This window comes from Pan paniscus, chromosome 1 (genome assembly GCF_029289425.2).
Source record: "Pan paniscus chromosome 1, NHGRI_mPanPan1-v2.0_pri, whole genome shotgun sequence".
NCBI classification, from domain to species: Eukaryota; Metazoa; Chordata; class Mammalia; order Primates; family Hominidae; genus Pan; species Pan paniscus.
In genome coordinates, this window is record NC_073249.2 from 126986774 (window position 1) to 127005780 (window position 19007).

At 37.8% G+C, this 19007-nt stretch overlaps 2 protein-coding genes across 7 annotated transcripts in view; both read right to left on the bottom strand.

Annotated features, from left to right (window-relative positions):
* MFSD14A (major facilitator superfamily domain containing 14A) overlaps window positions 1-2470 on the bottom strand; it is a 44927-nt gene extending 42457 nt beyond the window's left edge. Inside the window, exon 1 of the mRNA XM_003808469.6 lies at window positions 2236-2470. Within this exon, the coding sequence (XP_003808517.1) occupies window positions 2236-2319 (84 nt within the window). The 5' untranslated portion in view covers window positions 2320-2470. The remainder of the gene's footprint in view (window positions 1-2235) is intronic.
* SLC35A3 (solute carrier family 35 member A3) overlaps window positions 1007-19007 on the bottom strand; it is a 76854-nt gene continuing 58853 nt past the window's right edge. For 2 of the 6 annotated variants that reach the window (XM_057302861.2, XM_003808467.6), the window contains exon 8: window positions 12664-18119. In XM_057302861.2, coding sequence (XP_057158844.1) covers window positions 18029-18119 — 91 coding nt within the window. In that variant the 3' untranslated portion in view covers window positions 12664-18028. Of the gene's footprint in view, window positions 2726-12663; window positions 18120-19007 lie in introns of those variants that run through there. The other 4 variants (XM_055115660.3, XM_055115652.2, XM_063599828.1 and 1 more) reach the window with 3 other exon arrangements.

The following is a 19007-nucleotide window of genomic DNA, read 5'->3' on the forward strand; positions in this document are numbered from 1 at the left end:
AGGAGGCGGTGGTTACAGTGAGCCGAGATCCTGCCACTGCACTCCTCCAGCCTGGGCAACAGAGTGAGACTCCGTCTCAAAAAAAAAAAAAAAAAAGTTCATAATAGTAGTCTGACCTATTGTAAGTAGAGAGGTAGATAAGCAACTACCATTTTACAATCATTTCTATGACTGCAATAGTTATACTTTTTAAATTTAAAGCTGGGATGGATTAAAATACAAATAATGCAAAATATTCCCCTGATATTTATTGAAATATATCCTCTGATTACGTATAAGAATAAACAAAATTACAATAAAAATTCATCTAGGAATGTGCTAGTACAAAATAGAAGTGTTTTTATCACTTTAAAATTCACATACTAGGCCCTGTGGGATCCAAACATACAAAACAAAGCCCCTAAAGGAGTGCCCAGTACTCTTAGAATAGAGAATGAAATATTAAGTGTATAAAGATGAGAAATGATAATAGCCCCCATGTTCACAGCCCTCAAGAAAAGTCTTCATTTGTTCTATGTGAAACCTATTGCTGGTGCAAACATTTTATTTTGTGTCCCAAAGCAGGCTAAGAATTAATTACAACCTTAATAATAGGACAAGAAAGTTTAAAAACGATCTTTTCCAAAACTCACAGGATTTGGAAAGAAAGCATCTGCCGTAAAGCAAATCAAACAAAACCCCAAAGAAAGGTAATAAAACTGAACTTTCCAAGGAAAAGGAAGCTGTGTTTCTTAATCACAGTTTCATTCTTACATTTTGTAAAAAATACTGATCTTAAATATCACTTGGTCTTACAAAATACAATCTTTCATTGCCACTATTTTGTAGATTTTATGAAGAATGTAAAATATTGTCTCTTTCTAAAGGTAGACAAAGGCAACAGTGTTTTTCTCCCCATATAGTTCTTACCTACTTGGTCAAAAGAGCTATGACTCTTCATAACCGATCTAATCAAAGTAATGTTTTAATTAATCAAGTTCAATAAAAAGAACTTGAGGAATTTCTGTTTCTTTTTTTCAATAAATGTCAAAGCTATAACATATAATAAACGTTAAACTAAGAATATATTCCAAAGTCATTACATATGTCTCAAGTTTTCTAAACTTTGGCATATTGACTGGGCCGTGTTCTGAAATGTCATAAAATTTTGTCACGTTTTTCAACTGAATTCAGCAAATCCTCAATGGTGGCCTACTTACACATTTACTACTGTGCTAGCAGTTGATCGCGGCTCCAATAAGATATAAACAGAAATGGAATTAATGGTACAATTTCTGCACACTTCAGGTAAGTGAAACATATATATCACCTTTCCATTCTATTTCAGAACGCGGTATCAGCGGATGCAACAAAGACCACACAGTGTAGCAACGGAGAAATGTTAGCATAAAACAGTTTTGTTTTGTTTTGTTTTTCAATTAAAAATCCTACGTCCCCTGCTGGTTAACTACACACTGCATAAAGTTTACTGTGATGACAACTGTTTCTAAAAAGCAAACCTTTCTTCCCTTCAAAGTGTCTTCCTCCGATCCTTAGGCCATGACTGATTCTAATACTTTTGATCTTAAGACACACAGTGATGACTTTTCTTTGAAAACTAGCAGGTTCGAATGTAGGCCCCAGGTGTCTGCCGTCATGCTTCCGACTCCGGGAAGTGAGGGAAGCCCACCTCCGGTCAGGGTTTACTGTAAGCAGCCCAGAGCCGGACCACCGACGCAGAGAGACGTGGAAACAGAAAGCGAACGTACTACGGGGCCGCAGCGGGATCCCCGCGCCAGACGCCACCCCGTTAGCAACATATGGGAGAGCAGGGATGGTTCCCAGCCCCTTGACAAGCGCGGCGACGGCTCCGCGGGGCCTGGCGGCGAAGGCGAGGCGAGGCTGCGGCGACGAGGGGCGCGGCGGGCGGGCCGCCGGGGGAGCCCCGCACATTCCTCCCCGCGGCGGAGGCGCACGTGGGGTTCGAGGCCGCAGGGCCTGCAGAGGCGGCCAGAGCAGAGGGCGGCAGGTGCGGGAAAGAAAGAGGACGGGCCCCGGAGGCCGCAAGCCCGAGCAGCGGAGGACGATTCCCGGAGCGGCGGCATGCGGGTCCGCGACCCCGAGGCACCGGCAGCGCGGACAGGGTGGGGGAAGGGAGGGAGGCACCGGGACGCCTAGAGACGGCAGTGTTGGGGTCTGAAGGAGAGACCGGATGGGGGCCCCGAGGGACGCTCGCCGGCGCGGAACTCAGCTCACCGTGCCTCCGTCCTTAATGATGATCTTCTTGGCCAGCATGATACTGCGGTTCGCGGCCCGTTTCTTCTTCTTCCCCTGGGTCATTTTACCATCCTCGATTCCTGGCGCTGCTGCAGCCACTCCCGGGGCGGCAGGCCCCAGCAGCTAGTGCCGTCCCACCACTACTGCCGGGCCGAGCCGCTCTGGGCGCCCGCCGCCATCTTGAGGGCCCGGCCTGCCTCCGGCGGCGCGTCACAATCGTGCGATCAGCCGACGAGCGCGCCCCGCCCCTCCCGCGTGATACCGCCCCGCCCGCTCGCCGCCAGCCCGCTCTACAGTAGCCGCGCGGCCAGGGTAACCGCGGGCTCGTGTGGGTGTTGCTGGCTACCTGTACAACTCCGTGCTCCGGCGTCACCAGCTAGCTAAATCCTCGCAACGGTTCTGGGCGATAGGGGCCGTTTTTGTCCCCCTTCTTCAGCAGATGAGGGAATTTGTTTCAAAAAGTTGTTACCTGCTCACGGAAACAGACGTCCTAAGCTATTAGCACAATCTCCAGCTGTGTTCTAATCAAGACAGGAACCGAAGGGAACAGTAAAAAATCATTTTCCATAAGTAATGGGTAACTTAAGAGATAAGGTAGTGTTTCAGAAACAGTCTTGTCCTTTTGGTGCTCAGGGACCCTCGCTAGAACTCAGCTGGCTCACGCTTGTTTACCTCCCTAGACCCAGGACCTTTTTTATTCCCTGCCAAAAAAAATACCTTACTTGACCGATGTCACCCTTTGTGGCCCTCTACGTTTTTACTATATTGTTTAAAAATAAATTCGATGGGAAGATTGCTAGAAAGGGCAATTTACACAAGTGGAAGTGGACTTTAAAGTATCACAATGTTAAAATTAGATATTGATAACTACCGTGTTGTATAATAGAATATCCTTTTCCTTAAGAGAAAAACACAAGGGATAGGGATACACCGCATGCTCCCTACTCTCAGATGGTTAGGGAGTAACATGTATGTGTATGTATATGTAGGTGGGGAAAAGAGAGGGACAAAGCAAAATGGCGAATGTTTAAAAGTACTGAAACTAGGTATGGTAGTTCTAAGATATGTTCACAGATTCAATGATATTCCTCCCTGGAAGAGGTGGACTCTAATTCCCCTCCCCTTGAGTGTAGACTAGGCTTAGTGACTCTTGATAGATCAAAACAGAAGTGACAGTATTGACTTCAGAGGCTAGGTCATAAAAGGCACTGCATCTTCCTTTGCGGGTCTCTTTTTCATTCATTTTGGGGCTTGGAGCCTGGGGAAGCCTGCTTCCGTGTTTTCAGGACACTCAAGCAGCCTATGGAGAGATCCAGTTGTCCAGGAACTGTTTGTAGCCTCTTACCAAATGCCACGGAGTGAGTCACTTTGGAAGTAGCTCCTCCAACCTTGGTCAAGCCTTTGGCTGACTACAACTTCATGAGACACCCAGAGGTAGGACCACCTAGCTTAGCCACTCCTGGAATCCTGACTCAGAAACAGTGTAAGATGAAAAGTACTTGGTGTAAGCCACTAAGCTTTGGGGTTATTTGTTACACAGCTATAAATAACTAATATATAGGGTAAAAGGAAAAACAGAGTAAATGAATGTATGAGTTCTTTGTACTGTTTTTGCAACTTTTCTGTAAGTTTGAAATTATTTCCAAATAAAATGTTAAAAAGTAAATTTGATTGAATTTCCTGTTCCTTGTATTTTCATACTGACTAAAAATGGAAAAAAAAACTAATTTCCATGGAAGGGAGAAGAAAAGCAATTTATAGCCTGATAGATACTTCTAATTATATTTTCCAATCAATAAGTATATTCCTTATACTTGTTTTGAAACATATATTCTCATTTTGAAACTTTTTTTATTTATTTTTTGAGACAGAGTTTTGCTCTTGTTGCCCAGGCTGCAGTGCAATAGTGCCATCTTGGCTCACTGCAACTTCCAGCTCCCAGGTTCAAGTGATTCTCCTGCCTCAGCCTCCCGAGTAGCTGGGATTACAGGTCCCCACTACCATGCCTGGCTAATTTTTTTTGTATTTTTAGTAGAGATGGAATTTCACCGTGTTGGCCAGGCTTGAACTCCTTACCTGAGGTGATGTTCCCGCCCCAGCCTCCCAAAGTGCTGGGATTACAGGTGTGAGCCACCATGCGTGGCCTATTATTATTTTCTGAGGCAGGGTCTCACTCTGTCACCCAGGCTGGAGTGCAGTGGTGCCATCATGGCCTCCTGCAGCCTCTTCCGAAACGATCCTTCTGCCTCAGCCTCTCAAGTATCTGGGACTACAAATGCACACCACCATGCCTGGCTAATTTTAATTTTTCTTTTGTAAAGACAGAGTCTGGTTATGTTGACCAGGCTGGTTTCAAACCTGGCCTCAAGAGATACTCAGTTCTACCAAAGTGCTGGGATTACAGGTTTGAGCCACCGCGCCTTGCCTGCAACTTTTTAGTTGACACCCAACTTGAAGTTCTTTAGAGAAAGTAATATGATAGATTTCATAATTCAATTCCCAGGAGCTTGTTTTGAATGGAAGTAGAGGGCTGATAATTTATTGTGTGGTTACTTTGATTTTCATAGTCCCTCAAAATCATACTTCATCTAGCTATACCAATTTTATCAGCCTTATGAACTGGTTATTGTTCAGTCATTCAAAAAATATTTACTGGGTGCTTGTGTTTGGCAGTGTTTTATTAGATGCCAGGGATACATCAATAAATGAGACACTATCTGCACAGAGCTTACATTCTAGTGGGGGACACAGTTACAAAACAAAAGGAAGGTAATTGCAGATTGCAGTAAATACTGTTGGAAATAATGTAGTAAGAGAAATTTAACACATACTAAATGTCCAGAATGTCCCAGGCTTTGTGCTAGAAAGGCTGCAATGATAAACAAGAGAGAACAGTCCTGTTCTAATAGGCCTATTGTGTATGAACTTGTCGCTTTGTATGTGATTTGGGTTGTGAATACAGCTGGCCCTCAGTATCCTGTGGATTCAACTATCCTCAGAATAAAAATATTTTTTTTTAAATCCCACAAAACAACAAAAATACAAGTAAAAAATACAGTATGACTACACAGCATTACATTGTATTAAGTACTATAAATAATCTAGAGATGATGTATGTGGAGGATGATAACCAAATGCTATGCCATTTTATGTAAGGGACTTTAGCATCCACTGATTTGGATATCCACGGAAGTCCCACAACCAATTCCCACTCCCCTCCTCATATGGAGGGATGACCGTATTCACAAACTTTGCACTAAGAGACTGATAGCTCAGTTAGGGTTTTTTGGTTAGGATCAACAGAAACTAACACTGGCTAACAAACTAGTACTCGCTAACGTAAGCAAAAGGGAATTATTTGGAAGGATATTGGAAGTTTTGAAAATTAATGAGAAGGCCAAGAATCAGGCTTAGAAACAAGCAGAAACCAATGTTTGGAAAGTTCATGAAAACAGTTGATGAGGCACCTTGAAAGGGAGTGGGATTCCTTGGAAAGAAAGGCAAGTGGCCAAAAGTAAAAGATTCCTAAAGAAACAAGATTGTATCACAGAATCCAAATCCCACCCCCACCATGCACAATTTATTAAAGAAACTGCACTTCACCATGCTAACAGAAGAGGGTCCTCTTTAACTAAAAACTGAGTAAGTCACCCACATCCCTTCTACCCTCCATTCTATAGAGCCACCTGTTATTGCTGATTCAAGAAGATCCTACACATTTAATCATGAATAGAAAAGCCACCAAAAATCCATACAAGGCTATTATAAAAAACAGAAAATGAAAACTTTTCAATCAATAGAAAATACTACCCTCTAGAAAATATGAAGCAGAGGCAAATAATATACAACACTCCAACATGAATATCATTAAGTAATTGCACATATAAAAGAACACAGCAAATAAAAAATTTTTAAACTCAATAGTAAGATGTAAAATGAGAGTTGAACAAACATAGGCAATATACTGAAAAGATAAAATCAACTAAAAATGAAAACTAAATCACAGGGTACCTGAGAGACACAAATAAAAGTAAAGTAAGAAATACAGAGAAGAGGAATAAAACAGCTATGAGAACAAAAATGAGATAAAAAGGATCACAGATAAAATAATATAGAAAAAATTATCTGGGTCTCTAGGTAAAAAACAACAAACAAAATGTCATTTCCAAAAGGGAAAAAAATCAAGTGGTGCCACACTTCTTGATGATAACATCAAGCAACCCAACAGTGAAGCACAAATTCAGACAAACTCAAGAAAAGGAAATGTTTGTCAAGGATTTTCTACATGGTATCTAGGCTCTAGAAGAAATTTTAAACATGTCACAACTCAGAGAATATTGTACAGTACTTACAAGCCCTCCTTGAATACTCTACAGAAGAGCTTCATCCAGCCAAAAGTTGACTGGAGAGACTTCAGATAAGTATCAGTAGAGTATTAAATATACTTTTTTAAAATTTTAATTAATTTTATTACAAAGGTGGGGATTAGGATGGGAAAATAGTGTGTAAATATTATATGTTCTAATCAAAAAGAAATAAGACTACAGAAAATATGAAGAGATAATATATTCACTGACGGTCACATAGACAATTAGATAAGAGTCAAAGAACATCATTTAAAGGTGTCAAATTAAATAGTAGAGGCCTAGACAAGGAAATTGGGGACTCTAAATGCATTATATAAAATGTTATCAGTATAAATTAGAACATACAAACCTTTCTAAACATCCAAAGAAATTTTATAAAGACCCCATGTTGTGAAAGAGGCACAGTAAGTATAGCAATATGCATATTTGTTTGCTTTTCAAAAAGAAACACATGAAAGATAAATTGGAAAACTAAGAAAATACTTATAATAATTACTTATAAGAGATGGTTAGGAATGGAGGGATAGGTATGACAGCTAGATTTTTTCAGAGTACACTTTTCATATAAAACTTTTCGAAAAAATTTATCTTTTTTTTTTTTTTGTAGAGACAGGATCTCACTCTGTTGCCCAGGCTGGTCTTGAACCCCTGGCCTTAAGTGATCCTCCCACCTCAGACTCCCAAAGTGCTGGAATTACAGGCATGAGCCACTGCACCTGGCCATGTTGCTAAATTTTAATTGTAAATATTAATTTGAATTCATGATCTTTTAAAATTGTATTTCCTAGCTATGTCCACTAAAATGGCCCAGAAACAATGACAGCTCAGTAACAATGGATTCTATAATAAATTCCATTCACTGGCTAGAAGGACTCCAAAGAAAAAATAAAATAAATCCCATTCCCCTTAAAAGGTATAGGGCTCCTTGGAGAATTAGCTGATAATCCAAATTTGGAACAAGACAAATATAAGGTAAGCCTCAGATTTCTTGTGCCTGAAGCAAATAAGGACTAAAAGACTAATGTGGTCATGTTTAAAAAACACAAGAGTGGCCGGGCACAGTGGCTCATGCCTGTAATCCCAGCACTTTGGGAGGCCGAGGCGGGTGGATCACGAGGTCAGGAGTTCAAGACCAGCCTGGCCAAGATGGTGAAACCCCATCTCTACTAAAAATACAAAAAATTAGCCAGGCGCGGTGGCAGGCACCTATAGTCCCAGCTACTCAGGAGGCTGAGGAAGGAGAATCATTTGAACCCGGAGGGTGGAGGTTGCAGTGAGCCGAGATCGTGCCACTGCACTCCAGCTTGGGTGACAGAGTGAAACTCCGTCTCAAAAAAAACCCAAGAGTTAGCTTGCTGTGACTTACATGGGCTAGAGGCTCACAATATATATGAGCATCAAAAAGAACTGTGACCGATTGGCTATAATATATTGAGTAATTTTTTTTTAATTCATGAAGACATGGTCTTTTTTTTAAAGGGGGATATTAGAGAAACAGGAGAGAAATATACTTTTTTATTTTAAAAAAGAATATAAACTAATAAATGTAGAAGAAATTTAGAGCACTAAAAAAAATTTATCACCATTTTGCACCCCAGTGTAATAAATGATTCAGTCAAGAATCATCAATTGATGCTAAAGGCATTGGGAAACAGAATATTCTCCTGGTGCTAAAACATTACTCCATACATTACTAAGGGTGAACAAATGACCTTTACCACAGGGAGAACTTTACAATAACCTTTACAATGGGGTAGTCATCATCTTAACCAAATAATCAATTACCAACATTAATAATGAGATTATCTGTGCCTTTTAATATGATACAATATAAAATCTGTGAAATATTTTTACCCAATACATTTAACCTGAAGGTAATCAAACCTATAGACTTGACTTCCAGTTCAAAGGACATGAAAGGAATAAAGGGAACAAATCAAACCACATAATATGAGCAAAGTAACTTTCGTCCTTCAAAGCGTACTATCATGAGGAGAAAAGTCATTAGAGGTAGCATTTTCAGTCTCTTGGTATAAAAAAGCCATTGAGGGGCAGGTGGTGGTGCAGGAAGGGGACTTCAAGACCAAAGGAGACAATCAAATACAAAGCATTAACCTTGATTTTACCCTCGTTCCAAAACAAAAAAGCTATAAAAAATCATTTTTGAGACAACTGGGAATACAGTTGACTCTTGAACAACAGATTTGAACTGCATGGGTCCACTTATATGCAGATTTTTTTTCAGCCAAATGCAGATGGAAAACACAGTTATTTGCAGGATGTGAAACCCACCCATAGGGAGGGCTGACTTTTCTTATACGCGGTTTCCCCTTAAGGACTTGAGTGTGCCCAAATTTTGGTATACACGAGGTGGGGGTCCTGGAACCAATCCCCCACGTTTACAGAGGGGCAATTGTATTTGAATTTGAACTTAGATGAAGTGACCTGAATTAATTTAAATTTTCTTAGGTGTCATAATGGCACTGAGGTTAATTAAGAAGATGTCCATATCTTTAGGTCACGCATGCTGGAGTATGTAGGGGTAAAGTGTCCCAACAGAGATAAAGCTAGTGTGGCAAAATGTTAATAATGGTTGGATTTAGGTGGTATACCAATTTTTCAATTTTTTTGTATGCTGCAAAATGAAAAGCTGGAGAAAATTTAATTTTAAAAAAAGTTCTTTAACAATGCCGCATGTGTGAGTTCATGGAGGTAGCCCATGAGTTTTTTAAAGCTAAATTGGCACAATCTGTCATAGCATGATTGAAGCCATTAAAATGGCAATATTATAAAAACAAAATATTGAAAACAAAATGAAACTTGACACGAGGGAAATGGAGAAAAATAATATGAAATAATGGAAATTTGAGGCATTATGTGTATATAACATCCAAAATAAGTGGCAGGTTTTAAAATTCTAGAATTCATAGCAATATGACAGGCACACATCTTTCATGATTTTCTATAATTCTATCATCACTCAGGAAATATTACCCTGCCTTGGCTATATTTAAAAGACCTATTGAAGCAGCATGCATATATTTAAAAAGCACTTAGCATCATCATTTTAAAATGCTGTATTTACTATCCAAGCAGAATAAAATAAAACTTTAGCCTAAAGGGAAAAACTTAATAAACCCTCAATTATTAGAAATCATGTTTGTACATGCAGTATCTTTTAAAAGACCAAACACACACACACACAGATTTTGTGTCTAAATCACACAAGTCTGATTTAGTATATTTAACTGAACCTCTTAAATACTCTACATTTAAAGCTGGGGTGTCCAATCTTTTGGCTTCCCTGGGTCACCCTTAAAGAAGAAGAATTGTCTTGGGCCACATATAAAATACAGTAACTAATAATAGCTGATGAGCTTTAAAAAATTGCAAAAAAATCTCATACTGTTTTAAGAAAGTTTACAAATTTGTGTTGAGCCACATTCAAAGCCATCCTGGGCTGCATGCAGCCTGCGGGCCACGCGTTAGACAAGCTTAAAGTATATTTTAACGTGAATTTTCAGTGATTATCACTAAACACTGTAACAATATTCATTATTCTTTTAAACCTGCAGTGAGTTCTACCTTTAAAAAGAGGAAAGTGTATATCTAAGATAAACTGTATATTTCCAAAAGAACACCATGTTATTTGTTTTAAACAAATTACCTCTAACATTTTAGAAATCCTAAATGAATGAATGAAAATAAATGCATTAAACGAAAAACACCTGATTCTCAGGTCCAAGGGAGGAAAATGTGATCCTAACACTAGTGAAGCCCTACTGTGAGCCAAAATAACAACTGGTATCAGGTTTTAGCTCTTCCTTATAATGGTGATAGGTAATGCCTAATTTAAAATTAGTTCAAAATTGTTTATTAATATGCAGTACAGGTAAAAGGTTTATAAACCATGTTTTAAATTTGTAGTTTAAAATAGTCCAGCATTTATAAAGTTGTCATTAAACATAAGAAGTGAAAACTAAATGACAATACTATGCTCTCTCTCTCTCTCTATATATATATGTTCTTAACACAGTATCTGATTATAAACATTTTTCCACACTAGATTCATGTTATGTTCAGAATCATTTGACAGATATTCTAAAATTAAAAATGAAAATGTATAAATTAAAAGTCTCTGGGCTGGGTGTGATGGATCATGCCTGTAATCCCAGCACTTTGGGAGGCCAAGGCCGGCAGATCACCTGAGGTCAGGAGTTCGAGACCAGCCTGGCCAACATGGTGAAAACCCGTCTCTACCAAAAATACAAAAATTAGTTGGGCGTGGTGGTGAGCACCAGTAATCCCAGCTACTTGGGAGGCTGAGGTAGGAGAATTGCTCAAACCCAGGAGGCGGAGGTTGCAGTGAGCAGAGATCGTGCCGCTGAACTCCAGCCTGAGTGACAGAGCGAGACTCCATCTCAAAAAAAAAAAAAAAAAAAAAAAAAAATTAAAAGTCTCTGAAAAGAAGAATTGTCGTTGCTTGTATCATCCTCATCAATTCAGAAAGAAGTGTATAGAGATGAATGGTCTTTGTGTAGTAAGAAATTTGGCCCATCCAAAGAAAGTTCTGGTGTTAAGTCTTTGGGAGTTCTCACTGATAGGAATGTCTTTATTATTCATTGTGGGTTCCTTAGACAACACTTGACAGTTTATGCTAAGGAGATAACCTATGGTGAGGCCCTGAAGTCTTGATGTCAACCAGATCTCCAGGGAGGGGCAGATGTTGGAAAGAGAGGACAACTACATGGGCAAAAAAATCAACCAACCATGCCAACTAATAGAGCCTCTCTCAATAAAAATCTGGACACCAAAGCTTAGGTGAGCTTCCCTGAATGGCAATACTATGTGTGTACTGTCAAACATTGTGGTCAGGAGTAGATAACACCTTCCATGACGCTACAAGAAAAGGACACCGAAAGCCTCAAGTTTGGACCACTCCTAGACTCTGTTTTATGTGTCACTTCCTTTGGCTGGTTTTAATTTGTATTTCCTTTCTCTGTAATAAATATGACTGTGAGTATAATAGCTTTTAGTAAGTTTCTCTTTCTAGCCAGAAATGAGGGTGAACTTGGGAAACCCCTGAATTTGCAATGACCAAAACACTCTCAGCCATAGCAGAAGCTCAAATCTTTGGTAATTGAAGGCAATTAATTTCTTCCTTGCTATTTTCTTTTCTAGAGTGTATATGTAATCAGTCCTGCCTTAAAGGAATTCTCTTTTTAAAAACAGTAAGAAAGACCAGTATGGGCTGGGTGTGGTCGCTCACGCCTGTAATCCCAACACTTTGGGAGGCCAAGGCAGGCAGATCACTGAAGCTCAGGAGTTTGAGACCAATCCGGGCAACATGGCAAAACCCCATCTCTACAAAAAAATACAAAAATTAGCTGGGCATGGTGGCGCACACCTGTATTCCCAGCTGCTTGGGGGCTGAGACTCCTGGGAGGATCACTTGAGCTTGCTCTGTCAAGGCTGCAGTGAGCCAAGATTGTGTCACCGCACTCCAGCCTAGGCAACGGGAGGAAGACCTTGTCTCAAAAACAAAAACCAAAAAACGAAACAAAACAGAAAAACACCCCAAAAAACCCCACCAGTATGATTACTAATGCTGGTCACTATCAGTCTCTTTTGAAAGGCAGTATTGGCCGGGCGCAGTGGCTCACGCCTGTAAACCCAGCACTTTGGGAGGCCGAGGCAGGCGGATCACCTGAGGTCAGGAGTTTGAGACCAGCCTGGCCAACATGGTGAAACCCCGTCTCTACTAAAAATACAAAAATTAGTTGGGCGTGGTGGCATGGCCTGTAATCCCAGTTACTAGGGAGGCTGAGGCAGGAGAATTGCTTGAACCTGGGAGGCAGAGGTTGCAGTGAGGTCACACCACTGCAGCCTAGGTGACAGAGCGAGACACCATCTCAAAAAAAAAAAAAAAAAAAAAGGTAGTATTATCTATAAGATTCAGATTCTAAGATACTTTTGCATAGCAGTGGAACTTGAGGATTGTGATATATTTCCAACAAAAGAAGCACTGTAATACAAAAAAGATTATTAAATATTTTTAGTTAGTGCTTTTCATGAGAGGTTGCCAAAGAAAAATATACATTTTAAAAATGCTGGCACTTTAGTGATTTTTTTACAAAGTATTTTGTGTAAGGTTACTTCAGCAGTAGAGATAGGACTAAAATCCTGTATATTATCACAATTGATCTCCATGCATTCAATTGACAGTCACAATGGAAGCAATTATATTCAAATTATGAAGAAAATACATACCAAACTTCTATAATTACTTAACCTTGAGGCTAGCCTAGAGATATTTAAAACAAAAAATCTGTTAGGCTGTTATTAACATATAGAAAGATAAATTCTAACTAGCTTAAATAAACCCAGTCTTTTTTTGTTGTTTCAGTTTTTGTTTTGTTTGTTTTTTGAGACAGAGTCTCACTGTCACTCAGGCTAGAGTCCAGTAGTGTCATCATGGTTTACTGCAGCATCAAATTGCTGGGCTCAAGCAATCCTTCTGCCTCAGCCTTCTGAGTAGCTGGCCCCACAGGTGCATGCCAACATACTGGCTAATTTTATTTTTAAGATTTTTTGTAGAAACAAGGCTATGTTGCCCAGGCTGGCCTCAAATTCATGGGCTCAAGCGATTCTTCTGCCTTGGCTTCCTAAAGTGTTGGGATTACAGGAATGAGCCACTGCACCTGGCCAACCCAGTATTTCATGCTAGAATATGAGCTAGAGAAAAGGAAGAAAGATCACATGTGACAGTGATAGAGATACTACAGAGCCAGAGAAAAAGATCAGTAATTCATTTTTGATATATAAAGAGAGAAGACTAATTCATAGGTAAGGTCATAGACACAGGTAAATAGGAAAATAAGGAAATATAGAAAAAGATTTGTATAGAGTTCTTTATGAAAATAATCTATTTCAATAAATCTATTAAATAGGTAATAGCTGGATACCAAAAAATGACAAGAGAAGTTTATCAATTAAAAAGCCATTTAACAAAAGACCAATTTATACATTCCTTTGAATTATGTCCATAAAAAATTTAAATATACAAATTACATTATCAAACCCAAAAGAATCTTTCTAAACAAATGAAATACAGATATAGACAAAGTCAGGATCCAAATTATTTTAAAAAGTTTTTAAATTATTTTGTAATTACAAATGAAACAACAAACTGACAGTTTTATACAATTGTTAAAGTTTCAAAAAGTTCAATGATGGAGCAATAGTATCACAATTTATTTAAGTACTGTTCACAAATGTTTATGCTTTTGTAATATACCTATTTTAATTTTGTTAATGAATTTGAAGAGCTAATGTTGAAACAACCAAAAAAATAGAAATGTATTTATTCTTAAAAATCCTAATTTTGCCCATGTGTCTACAGTTGTGAATTACAGGAACACCCTCCAGAAAAATCAGGTATTTGGTAAAGCAAGGCACATAGGACCAGATTTTGATAAAGGTGCTTGTTCTCTGCTCCTATAACTACTTTAAATAACCTGGAGATTCTTAAGATGACTTTCAATATAGCATAAATAACTTTTATAAACCTTTTTTATGTAAAGCATACACCCATGATAATTAAATATTATAATGTGAATGTGTAAATCAAATGAGTGATGCTAAACCCTTTAAGAAAAAACCCAACTCAGTTTAATGACTATACAATGAAATTTTTAAAGTTCAATAATTTGATATGTAAGAATAATCAGTATTACAGTAAGTGTAGAGAACATAATTAGTTTCCTTTCAGATTATATCTTAGAATCTAAATATCAAGCTACCTTTCCTTCCATGAAATTATGTGACATTCAATATAAATTGATGTAAACATTTAAGTTTTGCATCTCTATACTATATATTCCACCATAAAAGTAGCCTACAACATCTCTAAAATCACTTACTAAAGAACTGATAATATAATACTACTGTGTTGAAACATCCATTTGTTGCATTTCAAACTTTTCTTCCCAAATACCATATTCTTAATTGCTAAAAGAACTATCGATTGGCACTCTTCTCCCATGAGTTAGCACATTTTCACATTGAACAAAGTAGTTGCGTGATAACAAATAAAAAGTATAGGAATTTAAATAATGAAGGAGTCATCATTATAAAAGCTTGATACAGTAAGGCCTGTGGAGGTCATCAAAACACACATCACACACACAAGGAAATGGCATTATCTGTATATGTGACATGATCCTAGGGCACAGGTCTACCTTCTCATGTATGATTACTTTTTTATGAATTAAAAATTATAAACTACATAGCCCAATCTCCAATAAACATTTTCAAACCCACTAGAAAAGCAAAATGTAAATTATGCCTGTCTAATAAAATTGTGCTTTGAAAATATATTTGACTACTTTGTCCATCTTTACAATTCTTGTTTACATTTTTATAACTTTCATTAGGAATTTTGAAAATTGTGTTTCGACACCTAAAAATGTGTTACCATTGTAACTAACATGTCTAATATCTAATTTGCTTGTATAATTTTTTTAAATTATTAAAATAGAAACAGACTAAACCTGATTAAATGTGAATGCACACTGCATTAATACATAAGTAACCAACCAATACTTCAATGTGAGCTAAACATAAATCATTATATTTCAGCTTGAATTCTGTGCATTTGCAGGATTTAGATTTTACTTAGCAGTAAGTAATAATGCAAGTCTAAATATTATTGCAGTCTAAAACTACCATGTTCAAAATGTGGTGAACTTAGTAAACAAATACTCTAAAGGGTGGTTACTGAAAATCATGTTGGGCATCCAGAAAGTTTGCTTGGTACCAATTTGGAATCACCACCAAAGTGACTTTAAAGATTTGGTAATTTTAAATGCTTTTAAACTTTGGATGGAATTGATGAGACCTGCAATCTGTAGACTATTACTGCAAAAGCAAGGTAACACTGCCAGTTCACGTTAAGCAAGGGTACCCAACAGTCTGTAACATAGTATTTTTGAGCCAATTCTGTTTAATAAAATCCATGAGAGCTATATAAAAATACTTATTTTTTACAGTTTTTATATCTATTAGAACAGTCTTTAAAAATATATACAGTATAGGCCAGGCGCAGTGGCTCACGCCTGCAATCCCAGCTACTCAGAGGCTGAGGCAGGAGAATCCCTTGAACCAGGGAGTGGGAGGTTGCAGTAAGCCGAGATCGCGCCACAGCACTCCAGCCTGGCAACAAAGTGAGACTCTGTCTCAAAAAAAAAAAAAAGAAGTATTTTATTTTTTTCATTCATACTGTGGGTGTGTGTGTGTGTGTGTGTGTGTGTATTTTCTTTTTTTTTTTTGAGACGGAGTCTCGCTCTGTCACCCCGGCTGGGGTGCAGTGGCACGATCCTGGCTCACTGCAACTTCCACCTGGTGTGTTCAAGAAATTCTCCTGCCTCAGCCTCCTGAGTAGCTGGGACTACAGGTGCGCACCACCATGCCCAGCTAATTTTTGTATTATTAGTAGAGATGGGGTTTCACCATGCTGGCCAGGCTGGTCTCGAATTCCTGACCTTGTGATCCACCCGCCTCGGCCTCCCAAAGTGCTGGGATTACAGGCATGAGCCACTGTGCCCAGACAGTAAAATACTTCTTATACTCAGTAAGTAATTCTGTCTATAGTTAATAATTAAATTAAACCCATATTCAAATTATAGAAAGCATTTTTGCCCACCAAATCATCTTACCATTTCTAATATATTCTCTCTCTCTTGAATCAACTTATTAAATAACTCATGTAATCTGCATCCTCAGCTCCAGTGTTCATTAAAAAGGAAAAAAACCCACTATTTTAAAGCAAAATGGTGGCTCCTTCTCAGTAGCTTTTTTTTTTTTTTCTTTTTTTTGAGACAGACTCTCACTGTGTCGCCCAGGTTGGAGTGCAGTGGCGTGATCTCCACTTACTGCAACCTCTGCCTCCCGGGTTCAAGTGATTCTCCTGCCTCAGTCTCCCGAGTAGCTGGGACTACAGGTGCGTGCCACCACACCCAGCTAATTTTTGTATTTTTGGTAGAGATGGGGTTTCACCATGTTGGTCAGGATAGTCTCAATCTCTTGACCTTGTGATCCACCTGCCTCAGCCTCCCAAACTGCTAGGATTACAGGCGTGAGCCACTGCGCCAGGCCTTCTCAGCAGCTCTTGTGGGAACACAGAAAGGGAATTCAAAATTTGGCTACCTCTCCCACTCATGTGATCAGGGAAGAATAGGCTTATGAGAGACCTAAAAAAATCTTCCGAGCAGCCTTGGATTTAAAGTTATAGCGCTGTTTAAAATAAAGTAATATGGCAATCTGGAATGTCTCGAAGAAAAGTCATTTTGTTCTGTCACTGACATCTGTATTATTTGTTTGAATGTTGTTTTTGTAAACAGTTGTAGATTAAAGAAGTTTTTACAGATCAATGAGTAAAATGTTCATTTAATAACTTTCTAACTGTATACAGTATATGCTTGATAGTTCAAAATTCTCCAAATGTAGATATTATACAATAATTATTTTAAATTATTAAATGAGTATTTAATCCTTTTAAATTACATTTTGAAAATTTAATGGCAATTACACACAAATTTTAATTTAAAATAATATTAAGGACTTAATCTGATTTACAGAAATGAAATGCAATGAAGAGATTAAGGGCTAACCTCCATTACTATAAAATTCTCTGGCTACCATCTAGCACAGGAGCAACTGGATTGCTTTCAGCAGTCTTGAAGCACTAAAATATCTTTAAATTCATATGGAGAAATAGTATGTATCTCTACATTAAATTTAGATTTGATATTTATTCTCTGACAGATCAGACCCAGAATATTAATTTTTATGTAATTGAACAAAAAACATTTAGCAATCCTTCATTTAGTAATCTTTTGTATAAATATAAAAATCTCTGATAAGTGAAATGTTTTTTCAAATTATACTTCTATTTTTCACAGCTTTATAGGTAATTATAATTTTCAAACTTTAAATATTTCATGTGATTTGATATATCTGTACAGAAAGAGTAAGATAAAAACATTTAATAAGATTAAATCTAATTTGCAAAAATTGGTATCTGACATTTGTTGTGTGCTCTTGCAAAGAGTGCATAGGACATTTCTGCAGCAATCAAAAAGGTAAAATCTTTTTAAACTCAGATTTCAAGTTTCCTCTAATATTCCTTCTAATTCTAATCCCTGGAAATACTTTCAAGTTTTGATTTCTAGATGCAATGTGTTTTGTTACATATACACATATTTTATCCTTAAACTTTTAAAAAACAGTATGATCAGATTCAGCATGATGATATCTTCTCAGACTCTGTAGAAGTCCTCTGTGCAAGATTAATGTCGAGATTCCTAGTGCCCCATCGTGAAAAACCAGTTAAAGATAGTATACAACTATGCTTTAGTGGGATTTCCTGCAGGTTTGGGATCATAACCATATAAAAAAGTAGCTGTTATTACAAGGATGGCTCCAAGGAAAAAGACACTGAATAAGATGAAGACAAAATAAAAAAGAGAAAATCAGATTAAAAGCAGAACAAGTTCCTTCTATTTCTTTACTATAAAAACAATTATAATGTGGGGAAAAATGTTCCAGTAACACGGCTAACAAATCTTGAGTACTTACTACATTCCAGGTATCTGGCTAAGTGCTTTATATGCATTATTTCATTGAGTTGTCACAGCAAATCTATGAAGATGTATTAGTATTCATTTTTTACACATGAGGAAACAGTTTTAAAGAATTTAAATAACTTGTCTAAAGTCCCACAACTTCAAGAGGATCAAACCCAGGTATGTCTAACTCTACAGCCTGCACTCTCATCGACTGCACTATACTGTCTTCCAAAGCAAAGCTATTTTAAGTTCTGTATTTCACCTTAATAGGGATTTTGTATGCAATACATTCAATAACAAAAGGCCTTAATTCTTTAGTTGAACATACGAAAGGAATATTTTATTCTGTCATGTTAAACCAAGGTAAAGTTTAGTTTAAAATCCAAGATAATAATAAGCAAAACTCAGGACCAATTTTTATAGGATGCTTTACAAAGGGAAATTACATTAAATGCAGGGAGTTCTTGGTTTCCTCTTTATCCTATATATCTATAGATATAGTCTACTTTACGATAAATCAGAAACGAATTTAGACAGGATATGTAAACTAGACTACAAATATTAACTTTTTTTTTTTTCTTTTTAAAGACAGGGTCTCACTCAGTCGCTCAGGCTCTGGAGTGCAGTGCTGTCACCATGGCTCACTGCAGCCTCGACCTCCAGGGTTCAAGCAATCCCAGCTCAGTCTCCTAAGTAGCTGAGACCACAGGTGCAAACCACCACACCTGGCTAATTTTTCTATTTTTTGTAGAGCTGA